Here is an 18,589-nt window from a genome sequence, read left to right as displayed (position 1 = left end):
CCCAGGGTCCTTTTTCCAAGTGCTTCTCTGTTTCCTTCTGATCCTTTCTGGAAACTCTGGAAACTCTACCCAGTTTCCATTTCTGGCTGCCAGAGCTCCCCTCCTATTGATAAAGGTCAGTGCTGTTTATATTTTCAATGGATATATTCTGACTCAACCAGAATGCAGTTCTTTCAGGTAGAGACTGGTCTCACATACATTTCTATATTCTCCAAACTTCCTTGGAAATACAAAGTCGCTGTGTAGAGTAGTAGAAAGAGTGGTCTTGAGTATTGTATGGGACCTCATGAATCTTGAAGTCTTCATGAATCTTTGCTTTCTTAGTCTCAAAATGATGGGGCTGATGTGTCCACAGACCAGTAGATTATTTAGAATTGAGCAAGATTACATGGGAAGGCTTGGTGTCTGGTTGTTTTTATTTTTATTTATTTATTTATTGTCTTTTTTTGCCAATTTTTGGGGCCGCTCTCATGCCATATGGAGGTTCCCAGGCTAGGGATCCAATCGGAGCCATAGCCGCCGGCCTACACCAGAGCCACAGCAGTGCGGGGATCCAAGCCACATCTGCAACCTATACCACAGCTCACGGCAACGCTGGATCCCTGACCCACTGAGCAAGGCCAGGGATCAAACCCTCAACCTCATGGTTCCTAGTTGGATTCGTCAACTACTGAACCACAACGGGAACTCCCCCCAGTCGTTTTTAAAGAAAATGTTTATGGGTTAGATTTAGAAAAGTGTTAATGGAAAACAGAGACTAACTTAGAACACACACAACTCCATCACCTCTGCAACAATCATGTTTTGGTGCGTTTTCTTCTAATTATTTTTCTTTTCTTGAAAGATGGGTTAAGCAGGTCATACTCAGCTTGGCTGATCTTGAAAACTTGGTGAATTTTTACTCTTTAAAAAATTACTATGGAATTCCCCGGTGGCTCAGCGGATTAAGGGTCTGGCATTGTCACTGCTGTAGCACAGGTTTGATCCCTGGCCTAGGAACTTCTGCATGCCATGGGTGAGGCCAAAAAAGTTTTTTTAACTTCTAATTACAGTGAATTTCTTTTTTTCTCAACCAACAGGAGGATGAAATTTTGAACAGATCACCAAGAAACAGAAAGCCACGAAGAGAGTGAAACAATCTTAAGAACTTGATCTGTGATTTCCTCTCCCTCCCCTCCCCCTGCAAGTGTGGGTCCTAGGAGAGGACCTGACACACCTTAGGTTGAAACTCAGAAAACCTCCAGACGTCACCATCAACAGGTTCCAGTTGAACACTAGCCCGTGTAATTTTAAACACCTAGCAGTACATAATTGCAGTTGTGACATAAAGGACCCTGTTTCTGTAGAAAGAGCATTTAACATAATGGTTGTGAAATGTAACTTGAGGCAACTAACTTGTACTTTTTTTTTTTTAAACATCTTTGTTTTTTTAAATAGAGTGATAGAACTTTGCCAGTCTTTAAAAATGTTGGCTTAATTTAATATATTAATATGTCCATGCAGAAATAACACCAACCTTTAAAAATGCTAGGGAGATGAATTTGAAATTTTTATAACTGATTTTGTTTTTTAAGTGTGGTATTACAAAACATGCAAGTGTCTCTGTCCCTTGAAATTGATAATCATGTTTAAAGTTCAGTCATTTGTGGTTATGATCTTGTTTTGCTTGCTTCCATTACTCAATTCCTCCTAAGGAAATTGAGGAGAGGGATTGGATGGAAGCCCAAATTTATATAAAGGTTCTGTTTAAGTTGTATTAAAAATAGACATACAAAAAGAAAAAACTTTTCACTTGATGTTGGTTATACCATAAAAAGTGTGTGTTCTTTTGCCCTTGGAACAATTCAGTTCCCAGACAGCTTTGCAGTTAGCGGAGGAGGTGGCATAATGTGGCACTCAGGCATTCATACTTCATATACCGAGAGTGTCTGGGTTCCAGCCTTCTCGAGCAGGTGGTTTTTTCAGGAACGCTCCCAGGGCATGTGAGCTCCAGAATAGATGCAGATGTTTTCATCACATCTTCCACTGTGTTGACACTGTTTTACCTTCCTAGTTTCCCCAAATTCCCAGCTTTCTCCTCTGCTATGCATTGTCTTCACTGTGCAGCTTGCAGTCTGTTGCTGAAAAATGATTATAAGCTCTGCATAGTGTTAAGCTTTATTGTAATTAAGTGTATGTTTCTTCTTCCTTTGTTAAGCAGACCCACACCTTTCCAGGGTCAAAAAGTACAGGATAGAATACCATCTTCCATTTTTACCATTTCTTTCACTCTGTGTAAAGACTTTAGAAGTCTAATCCAGAGGTGAACCAATTCAGAATTGACTAATTGAACACAGGCTAAAAGTATTTATGGGAGGAGTGACTTATAGCATGAGTTTTCCGATTTTTGTAGCTGCTGATAAACCCTTTAAATCTTTATTTGCAGTTTGTGTAACAGTTGTGTCTTCAATTACAAGATAAAGCAGTCAGTCCTATTCCAAAAAAGAAAATTTTTTTCCAAAGTATGTGGCTTGTAGAATTTTTAAGAAATGATCTTAAGTTTGTTTTTTTCATGTGGAATGCAGATGGGTGCTATCATAGCCTCTCTCCCATCACGATAGTGTAATAATATCATTATTACACCACACTGAAATGTATTCAGAATTAGATTTTTTTTTTAGCTTTATTCTTCAGAGGTGTTTCAAATGTACCGAAGATACTGTTCCTTGCACTGAATATATAAACACTCGAGAGTGTTTATATTGGGGAAATATTGGGGAGGAAGTATATTCGTAAAAGATGAAGGCTGTATCTGTTTATTTTGTTTATCTTCAATTTTTTACTGGTTCACTTAAATTCTTATGAGGGTGGGATGCATTTTTCTTGCTGTTCAGTGCTTTATCCTTTTCATCTGTTGTTCTGTGGTCACAGTGACCTTAGCTATGTAGCAGACTTTCCCAAGTGTATTGAGTGCAAATAAACATTTCCTTAGCAAGACCTGAAAATATGTCTGCAGGTTTCTCCTTGAAGCAAGTGTGTGGGATCATTGCATTTCTAGAAGCCTTCTTCACTCTCCATTGATACTGTATTTCATGCCTTCCTTAAAGTTTCTTCTGCTGAGCTATCAAATAACAAGTATAAATCAATAGAGTGTTCATTTGCCTTTCAGGGTAATTTAGCAACACTTGTTCGGAAAAAAAAGAAAACCAAAACAAAGTCTTTTCTTGATTCTCCTTTTCACTCTTTGTTGAAGGTGCAGCCTCCTGACACATTAGAGAATGACCAGCAGCCATGTACGGCCCTTTAAAAGGCACTTACGTTATGATTTTATATGCTGGTTGTTTATAGCATTGTTGTAAAATGCCCAGCCCAACAGATATGCTCCTCAGTTTCTCTTATCCATAAAAATAATCTCCATTTTTCTCAAATTGTCACGTTACTAAATGGTATTACATTAAAGTCCTGTGTTAAAGCATCTGCTTTTGACTCAACTTCTTCATAGTAATCTTCAGTTTGTGTGTTTTACTGTTTCAATAGTGGGTTAATTTTCCTTTAATTGGCCACTTCACAAGAGTTTACTAATGTGCAGGAACTATTATGGACCATGAAATAATTACTTCATCTCATCATGTGGATTTGATCCAGTCTAACTGAAAGTAGCCTTTGCCTCCTTTTTCTGCTGGGTTGGGGGTTCAGCAGTTTCAGTTGTATAGCAACTCATAAAGGGAGGGATCATTTGTACATAATAGTCTTGGAGATTGATGAGAACCATTGAACTTTTTAATTTTTTTTATTAGAAAATAAATCTTTGTTCAGAATCGGACTCTTTCAGGATTTCCCACTGTGGCTCAGCAGTAATGAATCTGACTAGTATCCTTGAGAACCATGCAGGTTCTATTCCTGGCCTCACTCAGTGGGTTAAAGGATCCCGCGTTGCCATGAGCTGTGGTGTGGCATTGCTGTGACGGTGGCAAAGGCTGGCAGCTGCAGCTCTGATTCAACCCCTAGCCTGGGGGTATTCAACTCCATAAGGCAAAATATATATATAGAGAGAGAGAGAGAGAATTGGATTCTTTCAAATACTCTTACATATTTCAGTTTGTTTTTTTAATGGTCGCACCGAGGATAGATGGATGTTCCTGGACCAGGGGCTGAATCTTAAGTCATAGCCACAGCTGCAGCAGCACCAGATCCTTTAACCCCCTGCTGGGTCAGGGATTGAACCCTTGTCTCCTCATCAACCCAAGCTGCTGCAGTCAGATTCTAGACCCACTGCACCACAGTGAAACTCCCTTCAGTGATTTTTTTTTTTTTTTTTTTTGTCTTTTGTCTCTCTTTTTTGTTGTTGTTGTTGCTATTTCTTGGGCCGCTCCCGCGGCATATGGAGGTTCCCAGGCTAGGGGCTGAATCGGAGCCATAGCCACCGGCCTACACCAGAGCCACAGCAACGCGGGATCCAAGCCGCGTCTGCAACCTACACCACAGCTCACCGCAACGCCGGATCGTTAACCCACTGAGCAAGGGCAGGGACCGAACCCGCAATCTCATGGTTCCTAGTCAGATTCGTTAACCACTGCGCCACGATGGGAACTCCTTCAGTGATATTTTTGAAAGACCACAACTGTATTTATGCAATATTAGGCTTTTGAAGTGCTTACTAAAGTACTGGAAATGTAATGCTCCTAGTTACTATTATCTTTGCTATTAGAAAAGAAATTATTTCCGGTGTAGAATTTGAAGAATGTTAAGAGCAGGACCATGTTATGGCATTCATGAGCCCTAGGCAATTTTGCCTTTCTGGGCCACTTAAATTTTTTTCTGCGTTTGTATAAAAACAAATACTATTTGAATGAGGACTCAATTTTTTTTTTCTGATTTTAAAATAAAACGTTTTCACTGGCCTAGTAAAAAGTGTAACATGTTTGAGCTATTATTGACGTTTCTCATTTTGGCACCTCCTATTTAACTTTTTAGCAATCAGGGTGCCAATACCTGTTTCTAGTTAACTTGGCCCAACACCACAGACTATCTGTTTCATTGCTCCTGTTTTTTCCCTACAGTCTCCCATTCTCTTTACGTACTGGTTATAATACTAGAGTGCAGTTGTCTTTAGTCGGATTTTGTTGAGTGACTCTGTTTTACCTAACAAGCTTTAAAACTTTTTAAAATCTTTAAAATATATTTTTTAAAGAGTTTGCAGGCTAGGCTCCCTGATTGGGTGGGTGTATGTGTGTTTACTTAAGGATCATCCTTTGCAGTTCTATTCTCCCACCACCACCACCACCCCGCAAAGAAAGAGCTAGACTCCTTTCTCTCTTCATATCTACTAGGGATTTTTTTTTTAAAGTGGTAGTTGAACTTGTGAAATCTGTTAAGACATATAAAGGGAGATGATAGTCTCGATGATTCAGAATAGTGCAAGAGGAAACAAACCTTTTCAGCTCACTCGTGTACGATTCTGACCAATTGTGAGGCTGAATGTAATGAGTGAGGGAAGAAAACCAGCTGGAAAAAGCATGGCTTACTTGAGAGCTCATCAAAGCCGAATTTAAAGAGGCTGAAGGAGTGCCAGGCGGGCGTCTGGGTTTAGCCAGTTAGGCCTGCCCCTCTTTCCTCTGCGGACCCGGAAGGGCCTCTCCGCATGAGGCGGTGTTAGGGCCGGCTCCAGGCGGTCTCAGTTGGCTGGAACCCAGGCCCGAAGCCCGCCCAGCTGCTACCCTCTGCCTCTCACTAGAGAGTTCCTTTTAAACTCCGCACGGGAGCCCTAGCGCGCTTCTTGCGTGCTCGTGCCCGCCCCTCGGGCCGCCCACTCTTTCTTCTCTGATTGGCTGCAATCCCTGTTCATCAGCCGTGACGCCGGGGTAGCTTGCCGGGGCCCTGCCCTCTTCCGAGAGCCCTGAAAACAATTTTAAGATGGCGGCGGCGGCGGCGCGGAAAACAATGGGTTCGGGGCGGCGGGGACAGGCCGAGGCCTGAGGTGGGCAGCGAACGCCTGCCCCGGTTGGGCCGAGCGGGGCCGGAGCAAGACCCGCCGCCGCGCTCGAGCCCGCTGCACAGCTCTCGGGGTCATGGCGTGGCCATAAGGCGGCCGGGCCACGGGCGGGGAGCGGAGCCCACAGTGCCAGCCGGCCCCGAGAGGCCCGACTTGGGCCCGGCCCGTGCAGCCCGCGGCCCATGGTGCTGCCCACCTGCCCCATGGCGGAGTTTGCGCTGCCGCGGCACAGCGCGGTCATGGAGCGCCTCCGCCGGCGCATCGAGCTGTGTCGGCGCCACCACAGCACCTGCGAGGCCCGCTACGAGGCCGTGTCGCCCGAGCGTCTGGAGCTCGAACGCCAGCACACCTTCGCCCTACACCAGCGCTGCATCCAGGCCAAGGCCAAACGCGCCGGCAAGCACCGGCAGCCGCCTGCCCCGGCCCCGGCCCCGGCGCCTGCCCCGGCCCCCCGCCTCGACGTCACTGACGGTCCGGAGCACGGCCGCCCTGTCGCGGTGAGTAGGGCTCGGGGAGCCTCCCCTTCCTGGGAGACTCTGCCCCGACGCCTCCTGGGGCCCTTTGAGACTTCCCCAGTGCCCTTAATTCGTCGGGTCTGGCTCGGGGGAGGCTAATATGGCAGGGACTGAGCAGTTGTCATCTGCGGGAAATGGCACTGTGGCATTACTTTGGGAAAACACGACCCCAAGGACCTTACGTTAAGGCTCCGGCCGGGAAGGTTGGCGAACCATCGTTGAAAGGTTTTTCTTCCAGACTTGATTCCGAAATTATGAGTAGTTTACTTTTGGAACAGACTGGTATTAAAGTTGCCTTTGAGAGTGGCTTCATTTACTCTGTAAATGTCCATTGGGTCCTTGCTCTTTGCAGCGTCAGGGCTTAAATATGAGAATAAGACGAACTTTAGTTGACCAGATCAAACTGTTCTGAATGGAAAATCCGAGAATCTGGAAATCTTAGTGAAGGCATAGTACTGCTCATTGCGTGGCACAAAAGTATTCTTTGTTTAGGGAATTCCGAAGTTTGTGTATTTGTGATTCCAGCAATATTGTGGACAATTCCAGTTTTAATTATAAGCCTGTTTAAAATCTCTGACGGTGTTAAGTTTCGTCGGTAAATTATTGTTCCCTTTGGGTTCTCAGTAGATATTCGGGAAATTTGTTGGTTAGAAGTTTTCCTCCCTGAAATTGATAAAACAGGTTTTGTTGTTGTTGCTTTCTGGGTAATGTGGAGTTTAGAACAAATGTTACCAATTTAATTTGTAATGTGTATTTTTTAATTCATGCCTTTATTACCTTTCACCTGGCCTGTTGCAGTACTCCTCCCTAACTAGTCTTTAGGTGTTTAGTCTCTTAACCTTTAAATGATATGTCCCTCACAGGTCCTATGCGCTGGTTGAATTATTTTCCTTATTCTCTCCCACACTAGCCTGGGATGATGGATGTTTCATTGTGTATTGTTATCAAATCTAATAGAGTCAAATTTTCTCCTCCTCATTTTTCTTGTCTGTAAACTGAGGATGTGTTTGGTTTCTTATCCTCTAGGATTCTTACGATTCAAAAGAAATGAGTGTGCATATGAAAATATTTCATCAACTTGGAAAGGCTGCCTGCCACACTCTCCCCCGTCACCTTTTCAGAATTCTGCCATTCTTGAGGTCCAGCTCATCTTCTCTTTAAAGCCAGTTCTCATCCACCCTACCCCACAGCAGTTAGAATCTTGTCAAAACATTTAGGAAATGTATTGTCCGTGCTATTTATTTTAAACACCAAGTCACATACTGCTTTAGATCACGTCTTGTAAACCAGACTGTAAACCTTGGGATGCAGGGAGGAGTTGAAGGAAAGACTTGTAAGTTGTGGGTGATCATTGCAGTGTAAGTAAATAATGAAAGCTCTACAAATCTCAGTTTTACACACAAATAGCTGCTTTGAACACCCCCTAGAGAGTATATTAGTAGTGATTCTGTTTGTTTAAAGAGGGTGAGAGTTTAGATCCTCAATGGTATTTTTAGTCCTAAACTACTGGAGAGAAATTTGGCATGCTGTTTGAAGAGAAATTAATTCTCAGTGTGTTAGAACTTGAGTCTGGCCTGTCATCATTCCTTTGGGTTATCAGGTATGCCATGTTAGGTTGATGTCTTATCACATTAAACCTTGACCTATGGGTTTCATGAGTTTAAACTTTAGAATGGAAGTGCTCTTTCTTTTCCCTGCTAGGAAGAGGGACCCTTTTCACTTCAGTCTCCAAGTGATTCTAGGGGAGCTCTTTAGCCTTGGAGTGGGTTTTTAGGAAGGGAAGATCAGTGTCATTAAGAACACAGTGGCATTTTCCATTTTGGTGGCTCCTTCAGTTCAGAGGGGGAGAGAGTCCTTACCTGGGTAGGATTTTGGCTTGGAAGGAGCACAGCTTTGCCCAGAGAGATGGAGAGGAGAAATTACCTCTTAGTCATTGTTATTTTTGACAAGTCAGAATTTATATTTGATCTAATTAATAATCCTTACATAAGGAATATTATTGTTTTTTTCCAAATGTTCTTCAGTACTCTTAGGCAGCCTTTCATAGCAAAGTTATCATCAATGAACCATTTGTACAAATGAAATTTACTAATAGAGTTCACCCTCTGGTTATTTTTTCCCCTTCTTAGGCTCTTCCACCACACCAAAGGCCTGACCACTATGTACTTATTCTGTTAGAGGTGGATCAGAAACAGTGTTTCAGACTTTTTTTTCTACTCTAGTAGTTGGTTTTCATCATATTGTATGTGCTCGTTAGAAAGTAAAGTTTTCTAAGTTTGTATTGACTTCTTTTTTGACATAAAGAATTATTTACTAACTTTATACAAACATTCATTCTGTCATGAAAATCGTCTTCTACAAGAGTTTGAACATTTTCTTTTAGTAAAATGCTATAAAGGTTTATATTTGATGGATAAAGGCCATATGCCTTTATCCATCTTTGTCAAACTTTTACTGCTTATTCCTTAAGTAGTTATGATATTGTACTAAGAAATTTGGCAGTTGCATGCCAACCATTCATGGAAGTTGAAGTTGCCTTTCCTGCTTAGTTAGGCATGCAGAATTTCTTTCTCTCTCTCTCTCAGCTGTACATAATTTAAAACTTAAGAGTTTTGTCATTTTCACACAGACTCTCCTTCTCCCCTCTATCCCTCTCCCTAAAACTTTTGTTCTCTAAACCACTTGTGAAGACACTGCACGCAGGCACTCTATCCCAGACACCCCCGTGTATACCATCTAAAAGTTAAAGATGTGCAGAATTTTAATAATGATCTTGTAGAAAGAACTTATGTAAGAATTACATTAATAACAGGTTATTTTCAAGGAGTAGAAATTTCTGAACATTAAAGACATTGTACTGTGGAATAATTTTATAGAAAAGATGACTACCACTGTGGTTTTAGGATCCCATTTCTTCCTAGAACATTTGAGACCTTGTCCTAGCACCCTCTTTCTTTTTTGTCTTCAGTATCCCCTTTCCCACTGGATCCTTCCCTTTAGCTTGAAAGCATGAGAAAATATTCTCCTTTCTTTTGTCTTTTCTCACCCTGAAAATAGTATTCCATCATCTCCCTTCCCTTTGCCCATTCCATTGCACTTCCCACTGCACTTCCCATTTACTCGTTAGCCCATTGTAATTTGCCTTCTACCTTTCTACTTTTCCAAAGCTGTCCCCTTAAAGGACACCAAAGATGGAATTGCCAAATTCAGTGGCTTCTTAGTCATTCTTCTTGACTTCCTCCTTCTTAAGACTCTTCTCAAAAAAAAAAAAAAAAAAAAAAAAAAAAAAAAAAGAAGACGCTTCTCTTAGCTTCTACTCTCTTATGATTTGCTTTCCAGCTTTCTGACTCTCTTCTCGGTCTCCTTCCTGCTTTCCCTTATTAATTCATAAAACAAATATTTGAGTGCCTACTGTGGGCCAGAGCATATTTTAGTCATTAGGGATACAGTGATGAACAAGACAAATTAAAACTCTGCTTTCCTGGAGAGGGATCAATAATTTTAAAAATCAATTTTAAGTTATAATAAATGCTAAGAAAAAATTTAAGGAGTTATGTGATACTAAGGGATTTATAGTAGCAGCTTTAGAGATGATACGTCTTAATTTGCCTGAATCACAAGAGGTTATTGATCATCTGCAGCTGAAAGTTTCAGAAAAGAACATTCTAGTTAGAAAGAACCACCAGCACAAAGTCTCTGAGGCAGGCACCTTCTGAGCTTGCATGAAGAACAGAAAAGAGGTCAGTGTGGTCAGAGCCTCAGATAGACAACTGACGTGAGAGGTGGGTAAGTAAGGATCAGATAGTGCAGTGGGAAGCGGTAGCTTGATTTTAAGCAAAAATATTACATGATCTGACATTTTTAAAGGACCATTCTGGTGTTAGATGGAGGATGTTTGGGCAAGAGTGGATGCAGTCGAAGCTTTTCAATGGTCTAGACTGGAGCTGGTAGTAATAAATAGTACAGATAGGAGGAGATGGATTCTGGAGAGCTTCTGAAGGCAGAGATGACAGAGCTTCGTGATGGGCTAGATGGATTGGATGGGGGCAAGTGGGAGAAGTTGAGGGGAATTCCAAGTTTTCTGGCCTGAGAAAATTTCTTTGCACACTTTTTTTTTTTTTTCTTTTGTCCTTTTAAGGCTGCACCCAAGGCATATGGAGGTTCCCAGGCTTGGGGTCTAATCGGAGCTGCAGCTGCAGGCCTACACCACAGCCACAGCAATGCCAGATCTGAGCCTTGCCTGCAAACTACACCACAGCTCACGGCAGCACCAGATCCTTAACCCACTGAGCGAGGCCAGGGATCGAACCTGCAACCTCATGGTTCCTAGTTGGATTAGTTTCCACTGTACCATGACAGGAACTCCCTCTTTGCACATTTTTAAAATATTAATGTTCCTCAGCCAATTACATGCTCTACTTTTTTTTTTTTTTTTTTTTTTTGTCTTTTTGTCTTTTGTTGTTGTTGCTATTTCTTGGGCCGCTCCCGCGGCATATGGAGGTTCCCAGGCTAGGGGTTGAATCGGAGCTGTAGCCATCGGCCTACGCCAGAGCCACAGCAACACGGGATCTGAGCCGCGTCTGCAACCTACACCACAGCTCACGGCAACGCCAGATCATCAACCCACTGAGCAAGGGCAGGGACCGAACCTGCAACCTCATGGTTCCTAGTTGGATTCGTTAACCACTGTGCCACGACGGGAACTCCACATGCTCAACTTTTTTCACTCGATTTTTATTTCCTGGATTAATGTCATTGATTCTTTCATGGCTTCATCTATTGCCTGTAACAGTGAGATTCTCCAGATCTCCATATTCTCCAGATATCTCTTCCAGCTGTCTACTGGACATTTACACTTTGATTTCCCATATGTCCAAAAGCAACTCTCCCTTTTTCCTGCCAATCTTATATTCCTTCAGAGTATTTTCCCTAGTCCAGTGATCCAAAGTAGAAGCTTAGGAATTATCCACTCATTGCCTTCCATCTTTAAATTGGTCATTTGTTCAACCAACTTTGAGCTGCTGGGAGCCAGGAATTGTGGTGGTGCCAATAGGTGCAGCCTGTTGGGGAGTAAATGGTAAACAGGTCACTGCAAAGCCCTATTGAGGGGTGCAAAGCTTGTCCGAATATTGGGAAAGGGATGTCCCTTGGGTGAAGTTTGAAAAGCCTTGAAGACTTGACTTTTTTTGGCCACACACATGGCATGTGGATGTTCCTGGGCCAGGGATCAAACCCACACCACAGTACAACCCAAGCCACTGCAGTGACAATGCTGGATCCTTAAACTGCTGCACCGCAAGAGAACTCCAAGACTTTACATTTTAAATGAGCCTTCATATATTTCGCCAGATGTTTTCCCAAAAAGTGTTCCATGGGAGTTCCCATCGTGGCTCAGCAAAAACGAATCTGACTAGTATCCATGAGGACACAGGTTTGATCCCTGGCCTTGTCCGGTGGGTTAAGGATCTGGCATTGCTGTGAGCTGAGGGGTAGGTCACAGACGTGGCTCAGATCTGTCATTGCTTTGGCTGTGGAGTAGGCAAGTGGCTATAGCTCGGATTCAACCCCAAACCTGGGGACCTCCATATGCCGCAGGTGCGGCCCTAAAAAGACAAAAAAAAAAAAGTTTTCCATGAAACACTTATTTCATGGGCTATTAAAAGAGTTATAGAGTGACACTGGGACAAAAAAATTTAAACGGTTTTCTTCATTTAGGATATTTCCGAACATTTATGCATGCGGACTTGAGCTCTTTCACGGGGCATCAAATGGGACTTTGGTCCCTTTGGGAAACTAAACAAAAGCACGAAATTATTACAGTGAGTAATTCTTTTAATTTGGGGCTTAATGTGCCAGAGGCAGGAAGATAAAACTGGAAAGGTAGGAGTAGTATCACAAAAACTTTATATTTGATACTGGGTGATTGGATTAAATAATTTTGAAACATTGTGAACCCCCTCACACATTTTTGTTGACATCTCAAATTTTCATCCTGTTTTTAATCTTACCAGAAATTGTAATGCATTTATTGTGTTGATCAATTTTATCTAAATTACCATAACAATTTGTTGAGTGAAATATATGAAATAAGAAATTAGTGCAACACAGAGCCTAATAAGTGCTAAATATGTTTAATATGAATCAACTATTTTAAAAAGAGAAAAGAGAAAGGACAAAAAATATGCTGTTTATAGTTGCGTAGGATATAACTTCCAGAGAATTATAAATATTGACATTTAAAAATAAAATGGTTATGTCACTTTTAAAAACATAGCCAGTGGAGGAGTTCCCTTATGGTGCAGCAGGTTTAAGGATTCGGCATTGTCACTGCCATGGCTCCGGTCTCTGCTGCGGCATGAGTTCGATCCCTGGCTCGAGAACTTCTGTATGCCACAGGCATGGCCAGAATAATAAGCAAAATAAAATGTAGCTAGAGGAATCTGAATACCTTAGTGATACACTTTCATCAACCATTTAAAGAATGCTTTTCTTTTAGCAAAAATTTTAAGTCATTCCTTTTTCTTTTGGAACTTGCATTTCTTCTACACTTGTCCCACATACTTTTATTCTGACATAATGAATCCTTAAAGGTATTTGATCACTCTAGCATATTTCTCTGCAACAGAAAATGGTATTAAAAACTTTTGTTTACTTTGATCATAAAGCTCTATGCTTATTTTTGCATTTTTAAAGTTGTTTTAGGGGGTTCCCTTTGTGGCTTAGCTGTAACAAACCCAGCTAGTATCTGTGAGGGTGCAGGTTCGGCCCCTGGCCTCGCTCAGTGTGTTAAGGATCCTGTTTTGCTATGGCTGTGGTGTAGGCCGGCAGCTGCAGCTCCAATTCAACCACTTGCCTGGGAACATCCATATGCCGTGGGTGCAGCTCAAAAAACAAACAAAGGTGTTTTATAAAGAAGAATGTATGTAGCGTTTATAAGGTTCTGTGTGTTATATATATTTATCTCATTAAGTTGAGTTAGGCATTCCCACTGTGGTGCAGTGGGTTAAGAGTCTGACTCCTGCAGTTCCGGTTGCGTCAGAGGTGTGGCACAGTGGGTTAAAGGAGCCAGCGTTGCCACAGCTGCGAGCTCAGATTCTATCCCTGGCCCAGGAACTTAAATATCCCTCAGGTGCAGCCATTAAAAAAAAAAAAAAAGTTGAGTTATAGCAAATAGAACAAACAAAAAATACATTATAAATTTTTATAAATACCGAGTTCCTGTCATGGCTCTGTGGTATCGAACCCGACTACTATCCATGAGGATTGGGGTTTGATCCCTGGCCTCGCACAGTGGGTTTAGGATCTGGCATTGCCGTGAGCTGTGGTGTAGTTTGCAGACTCACCTCCCATCTGGTGTTGTGACTGTGGTGTAGGCTCATAGCTACAACTCTGATTTGACCCCTAGCCTAGGATCTTCCATGTGCCTTGGGTGCAGCCCCCCAAAAAAAGGACAGATTTTTTTTATATAAATAATTGCTTAACAAAAAAATACAAGTTTATTAGAAATGCTTCCCTATTCCTGTTTTCTTATTTTTATAAATATAAGTTCTAGAAATCCTTGTTCACTAAAGGAGGAAATTTAATTATAACATTATTTTTCAGGAGTCCCTTGTGACTCACCTGGTAAAGGATCTGTTGTTGTCGCTGCAGTGCCTCTAGTTATTGCAGTGGGGGTTCAATCCCAGGCCCAGGAACTTTCATGTGTTAACAGGTGCAGCCAAAAAAAAAAGTTTTTAATTTTTTGAAATTAGAGTTATGTGCCAAAAATCACAGTGCTATGTATCATCAAAAATTAAGTTACTATGAGCTGACAGCTTGGTTAGGTATACTTTCAATTTTAATGAAAGCAGAGAATTAGAAACCATCTGACTTATAAAAGGATAACCTAGTCATCAGTCACTCACTTTCTCAGTTACTGAGAAATGTAACAAAAGGGCTTTATATACCTGATCTTATCAATTGATTGTTGATTATACCTGTTATTCTTTCACTTAAGAAGGACATTATTTGGAGTTCCTGCAGTGGCACAGTGGTTAAAGAATCTGACCAGGAACCATGAAGTTGCAGGTTCGATCCTGGCCTTGCTCAGTGGGTTAAGGTGTTGCCGTGAGCTGTGGTGTAGGTCGGCTTGGACCCCAAGTTGCCGTGGCTCTGGCATAGGCCGGCGGCTACAGCTCTGATTGGCCCCCTAGCCTGGGAACCTCCATATGCCGCGGGAGCAGCCCTAGAAGAGGCAAAAAAAGACAAAAAAAAAAAGAAGGACATTATTTAACCTTATATACTCAAATTTGGTTGGGAAAATCAAAATATTCTTCATTTTAGTGTACCTTTGCCAGTAGTGTTTTTGGGAAAATACTTTTATCTGTTTTACATATATTTTCATCAAAACCTTGAGCTGTAACTATAGCTTGTTTAGTATATAAAAAATTTCTGCCAGGTAACCGAATTGGCAAAATCAGTCTTCATTGTCAAATTAATCAGCTTTATGTCAGAAAAAGTTTGACTTCATTTTTCAAGTACACATAATAATATACATTGCCGTAACTGCCATCTCACTTCTGAATTCTTGTCACGAGTTTTGTTGCCTGCATCAAACACGGCATATATCTTACTCATATTAAGCATTCTTTTTTTTTTTTTTCTTTAAGCATTCTTTTTAAGAACTATACATTGTTTGGTCAGGTGAGGATGGAAGAATGATATCTTTGAAAAATATCATCACTCCTGTTGTCCACTCTATGGTGTTCTGAATTCAAAGCATCCCAACTCACAGGTCAAACTTTGACTATTTATTTATTTTTTGTCTTTTTGTCTTTTCTAGGGCCGATTCTGCGGCATATGGAGGTTCCCAGGCTAGGGGTTGAATCAGAGCTGCAGCCACTGGCCTACGCCAGAGCCATAGCAACATGGGATCCGAGCCACGCCTGTGACCTACACCACAGCTCACGGCAGTGCCAGATCCTTAACCCACTGAGCAAGGCCAGGGATCAAACCCGCAACCTCATGGGTCCTAGTTGGATTCGTTAACCACTGAGCCACGATGGGAACTCCCCAACTTTGGCAATTTAAATGCTCGAGGCCCTTAAATTAGTGAAGAACTATGTGCCTAGCAGAGCAGCAGAAGAAACCATGGTACACAATAAACGTTTGGAGCAGCTTCAGTGTTTCTAGGCCTGGTGGAGCAGCATGTCATTGGGATGGTATCTGACATCATGGGAATAAAGCCTATGTGCGGCATTCCAAGATCCCTAAAATACTTTGAATACAGTTCTTTGAAAATGGCCTAATTTCTCTTGTGTCTTCATATGTATGTCCTTCCCTCATTTCATAATGTTTGACACCTGCTCACCATTCAGAACTTTTTCATGTGTCATCTCCTGTAGGACCTCTTCCTTAAGTCCCTCCTCTGGTCAGGCTATGTACTTAACCTCTGTCAGAACAACAACACTGAGCTTTAATAAGTGTGTTTCCTGCTGTCTGTTAGACTGTGAGCAACCTGAGAGCAAGACCAATAGTCTAGCACCATATCTGCCACATATTTACTTGTCAGAGAGCATCTGTTGAATATATGTTAATGATATTGTGGAAGGAGCTCTGAATTGGGAGTCCGAAGCTGTAGGCTTTTAGACTGGAATTATCTCAGAGGTGAAGTTGGCAGAGGTAAGATTTGTACTGCCATGATCATGATAGCCAAGAGGTGGAAGCAATCTAAATTTCCATTAGCAGATAAATGGAAGAAGAAAATGTGGTATACACATACAGTGGAATCTTATTCGGCCTTATAAAGGAAGCAAAGCTTGTCATGTGGGAACATGGATGAACCTTGAGGACATTCTGCTGAAAGAAATTATCCAATTGCAAAAAGACAGCTGCATGGTTCCATACTTATCTAATATATCTAAAATAGTCAAACTCTTAGAAACACAAAGTAGAATGGTAGTTGCCAGGGACTGAGGGAAGGCGGGAGTGGGAATTCTTTACTGGATATAGAGTTTCAGTTTTGCGAGCTGAAAAGTTTTAGAGACTTTATAGTGTGCATATAGTTAATACCACTATACTGTACACATAAAAAATATGCTAAGTGTTAAAATATGGGTTTTTTACCTTTTTTTTTTTTTTTTTTTGTCTTTTTGCCTTTTCTTGAGCCACTTCCCCGGCATATGGAGGTTCCCAGGCTAGGGGTAGAATCGGAGCTGTAGCCACCGGCCTACGCCAGAGCCACAGCAACGTGGGATCCAAGCCACGTCTGTGACCTACACCACAGCTCATGGCAACACCGGATCCTTGACCCACTGAGCAAGGCCAGGGATCGAACCCACAACCTCATGGTTCCTAGTCAGATTCATTAACCACTGCGCCACGACGGGAACTCCACCACAATTTTTTTTTATTAAAATTTTTTTTTCTTTTTTGCCTGCATCTGTGACGGGTCAGGGATCGAATCCAAGCCCCAGCTGCAGCAGCACTAGATCCTTAACTCAGGCCAGGGATCAAACCTGCACTGCTGCAGGGACAATGCTGGATCCTTCACCTGCTGTGCCTCAGAGGGAACTCCTACCACAATTGAAAAATAATAATTACAAGATTAAGAAAAAAAAAACTTACAGAGTTCCCGTTGTGGTGCAGCGGAAACAAATCCGACTAGGAACCATGAGGTTTCAGGTTCAATCCCTAGCCTCGTTCAGCGGGTTAAGCATCCGGCATTGCCGTGAACTGTGGTGTAGGTCATGGACTCAGCTCAGATCCTTCGTTGCTGTGGCTATGACATGGGCCAGCAGCTACAGCTCCAATTAGACCCCTAGCCTAGGAACCTCCATGTGCCGTGGGTGCAGCCCTAAAAAGCAAATAATGATAGTAATAATAATAATAATAATTATAAGACTAAGATTTTCCAAACCATATGCTCTGAAATTTTTCTAACAATTACAAGGACTGGGTTTTGGTTTTTTGTTTTTTTTTGTCTTTTTGCGATTTATTGGGCTGCTCCCACGGTATATGGAGTTTCCCAGGCTAGGGGTCGAATCAGAGTTGTAGCTGCCGGCCTATGCCAGAGCCACAGCAATGCTGGATCCAAGCCGCGTCTGCAACCTACACCACAGCTCACGGCAATGCCGGATCGTTAACCCACTGAGCAAGGGCAGGGACTGAACCCGCAACCTCATGGTTCCTAGTCAGATCGTTAACCACTGCGCCACGATGGGAACTCCTGGATTTTTGTTCTTGTTTTTGTTTTTTGCTTTTCAGGGCCACAGGTACGGCATATGGAAGTCCCCAGGCTAGGGGTGGAATTGGAGTTGCAGCTGCAGCTGCTGGCCACAGCCACAGCCATGCTGGATCCAAGCCGAGTCTGTGACCTTCACCACAGGTCATGGCAACGCCGGACCCTTAACCCACTAAGCAAGGCCAGGGATCGAACCTACATTTTCATGGATTCTAGTCGGGTTCATTTCTGCTGAGCCACAAGGGGAGCTCCCCATAAGGGCTTCTTAGGTATAGTGATGATAATTAGAAAGACTGGAGTCATTTTAAAGTCAAATCAGAGAAAGATGTGCGATAGATGCTATGGTTTTCTGCCTAAATATAAAACAAGGAAAAATTTTATATGCATGTGTCTCTGTTCCTGCATTGTTATTACCATATAGTTTTTAATAAAAGTACATTAATCTAAACAAAAACAAAGAGACAGTAAGCACTATGTCTCGGTGAAGGAGGATGCTGCTTATAGACACAAGGAAGACAGTTCAATGTTTGCATGCAGCCAAGGCAAGATAAAGCTAGTTATGGGCCAGGAGTCAAAAAACCCAAATGCAATGACAATTTTGGCTTAAACTAATTGTGTGACTTGAGGCATAAAACTTACTCTCTGCTCCAACCTTCTTGTCTTTAAAAGATATTAAGGGAAAAAAAGTTTCTAGGAGACCGAAGATCGTAAACTAAGTAGAATAATTTTACCCCAAGCTGGGAACCCAGTCTAGCATAGTCTAGGCTCTGAAGGATGGATGTAGGTGATTCAGGGGAGGAAAAATAAGGTGGTTCTTTTGAAACCAGAAGACCACAGGAGTTCCCATTGCGGGTCAGTGGTAACAAACCCAGCTAGTAACCA

General features: G+C 42.2%; 2 protein-coding genes across 3 annotated transcripts in view; both read left to right on the top strand.

Moving 5' to 3' along the window:
• The window catches only part of CANX (calnexin), a 36,798-nt gene extending 33,344 nt beyond the window's left edge, over window positions 1-3,454 (top strand). For both annotated transcript variants that reach the window (NM_001243210.1, XM_021079153.1), the window contains 1 exon segment: window positions 1,080-3,454. In NM_001243210.1, the coding sequence (NP_001230139.1) occupies window positions 1,080-1,133 (54 nt within the window). In that variant the 3' untranslated portion in view covers window positions 1,134-3,454.
• The window catches only part of MAML1 (mastermind like transcriptional coactivator 1), a 57,976-nt gene continuing 45,238 nt past the window's right edge, over window positions 5,852-18,589 (top strand). Inside the window, exon 1 of the mRNA XM_003123646.5 lies at window positions 5,852-6,468. Within this exon, the coding sequence (XP_003123694.2) occupies window positions 6,154-6,468 (315 nt within the window). The 5' untranslated portion in view covers window positions 5,852-6,153. The remainder of the gene's footprint in view (window positions 6,469-18,589) is intronic.

The sequence above is a fragment of the Sus scrofa genome, chromosome 2 (assembly GCF_000003025.6).
Source record: "Sus scrofa isolate TJ Tabasco breed Duroc chromosome 2, Sscrofa11.1, whole genome shotgun sequence".
Lineage (NCBI taxonomy): Eukaryota > Metazoa > Chordata > Mammalia > Artiodactyla > Suidae > Sus > Sus scrofa.
This window is presented reverse-complemented; position numbering and strand designations above follow the sequence as displayed.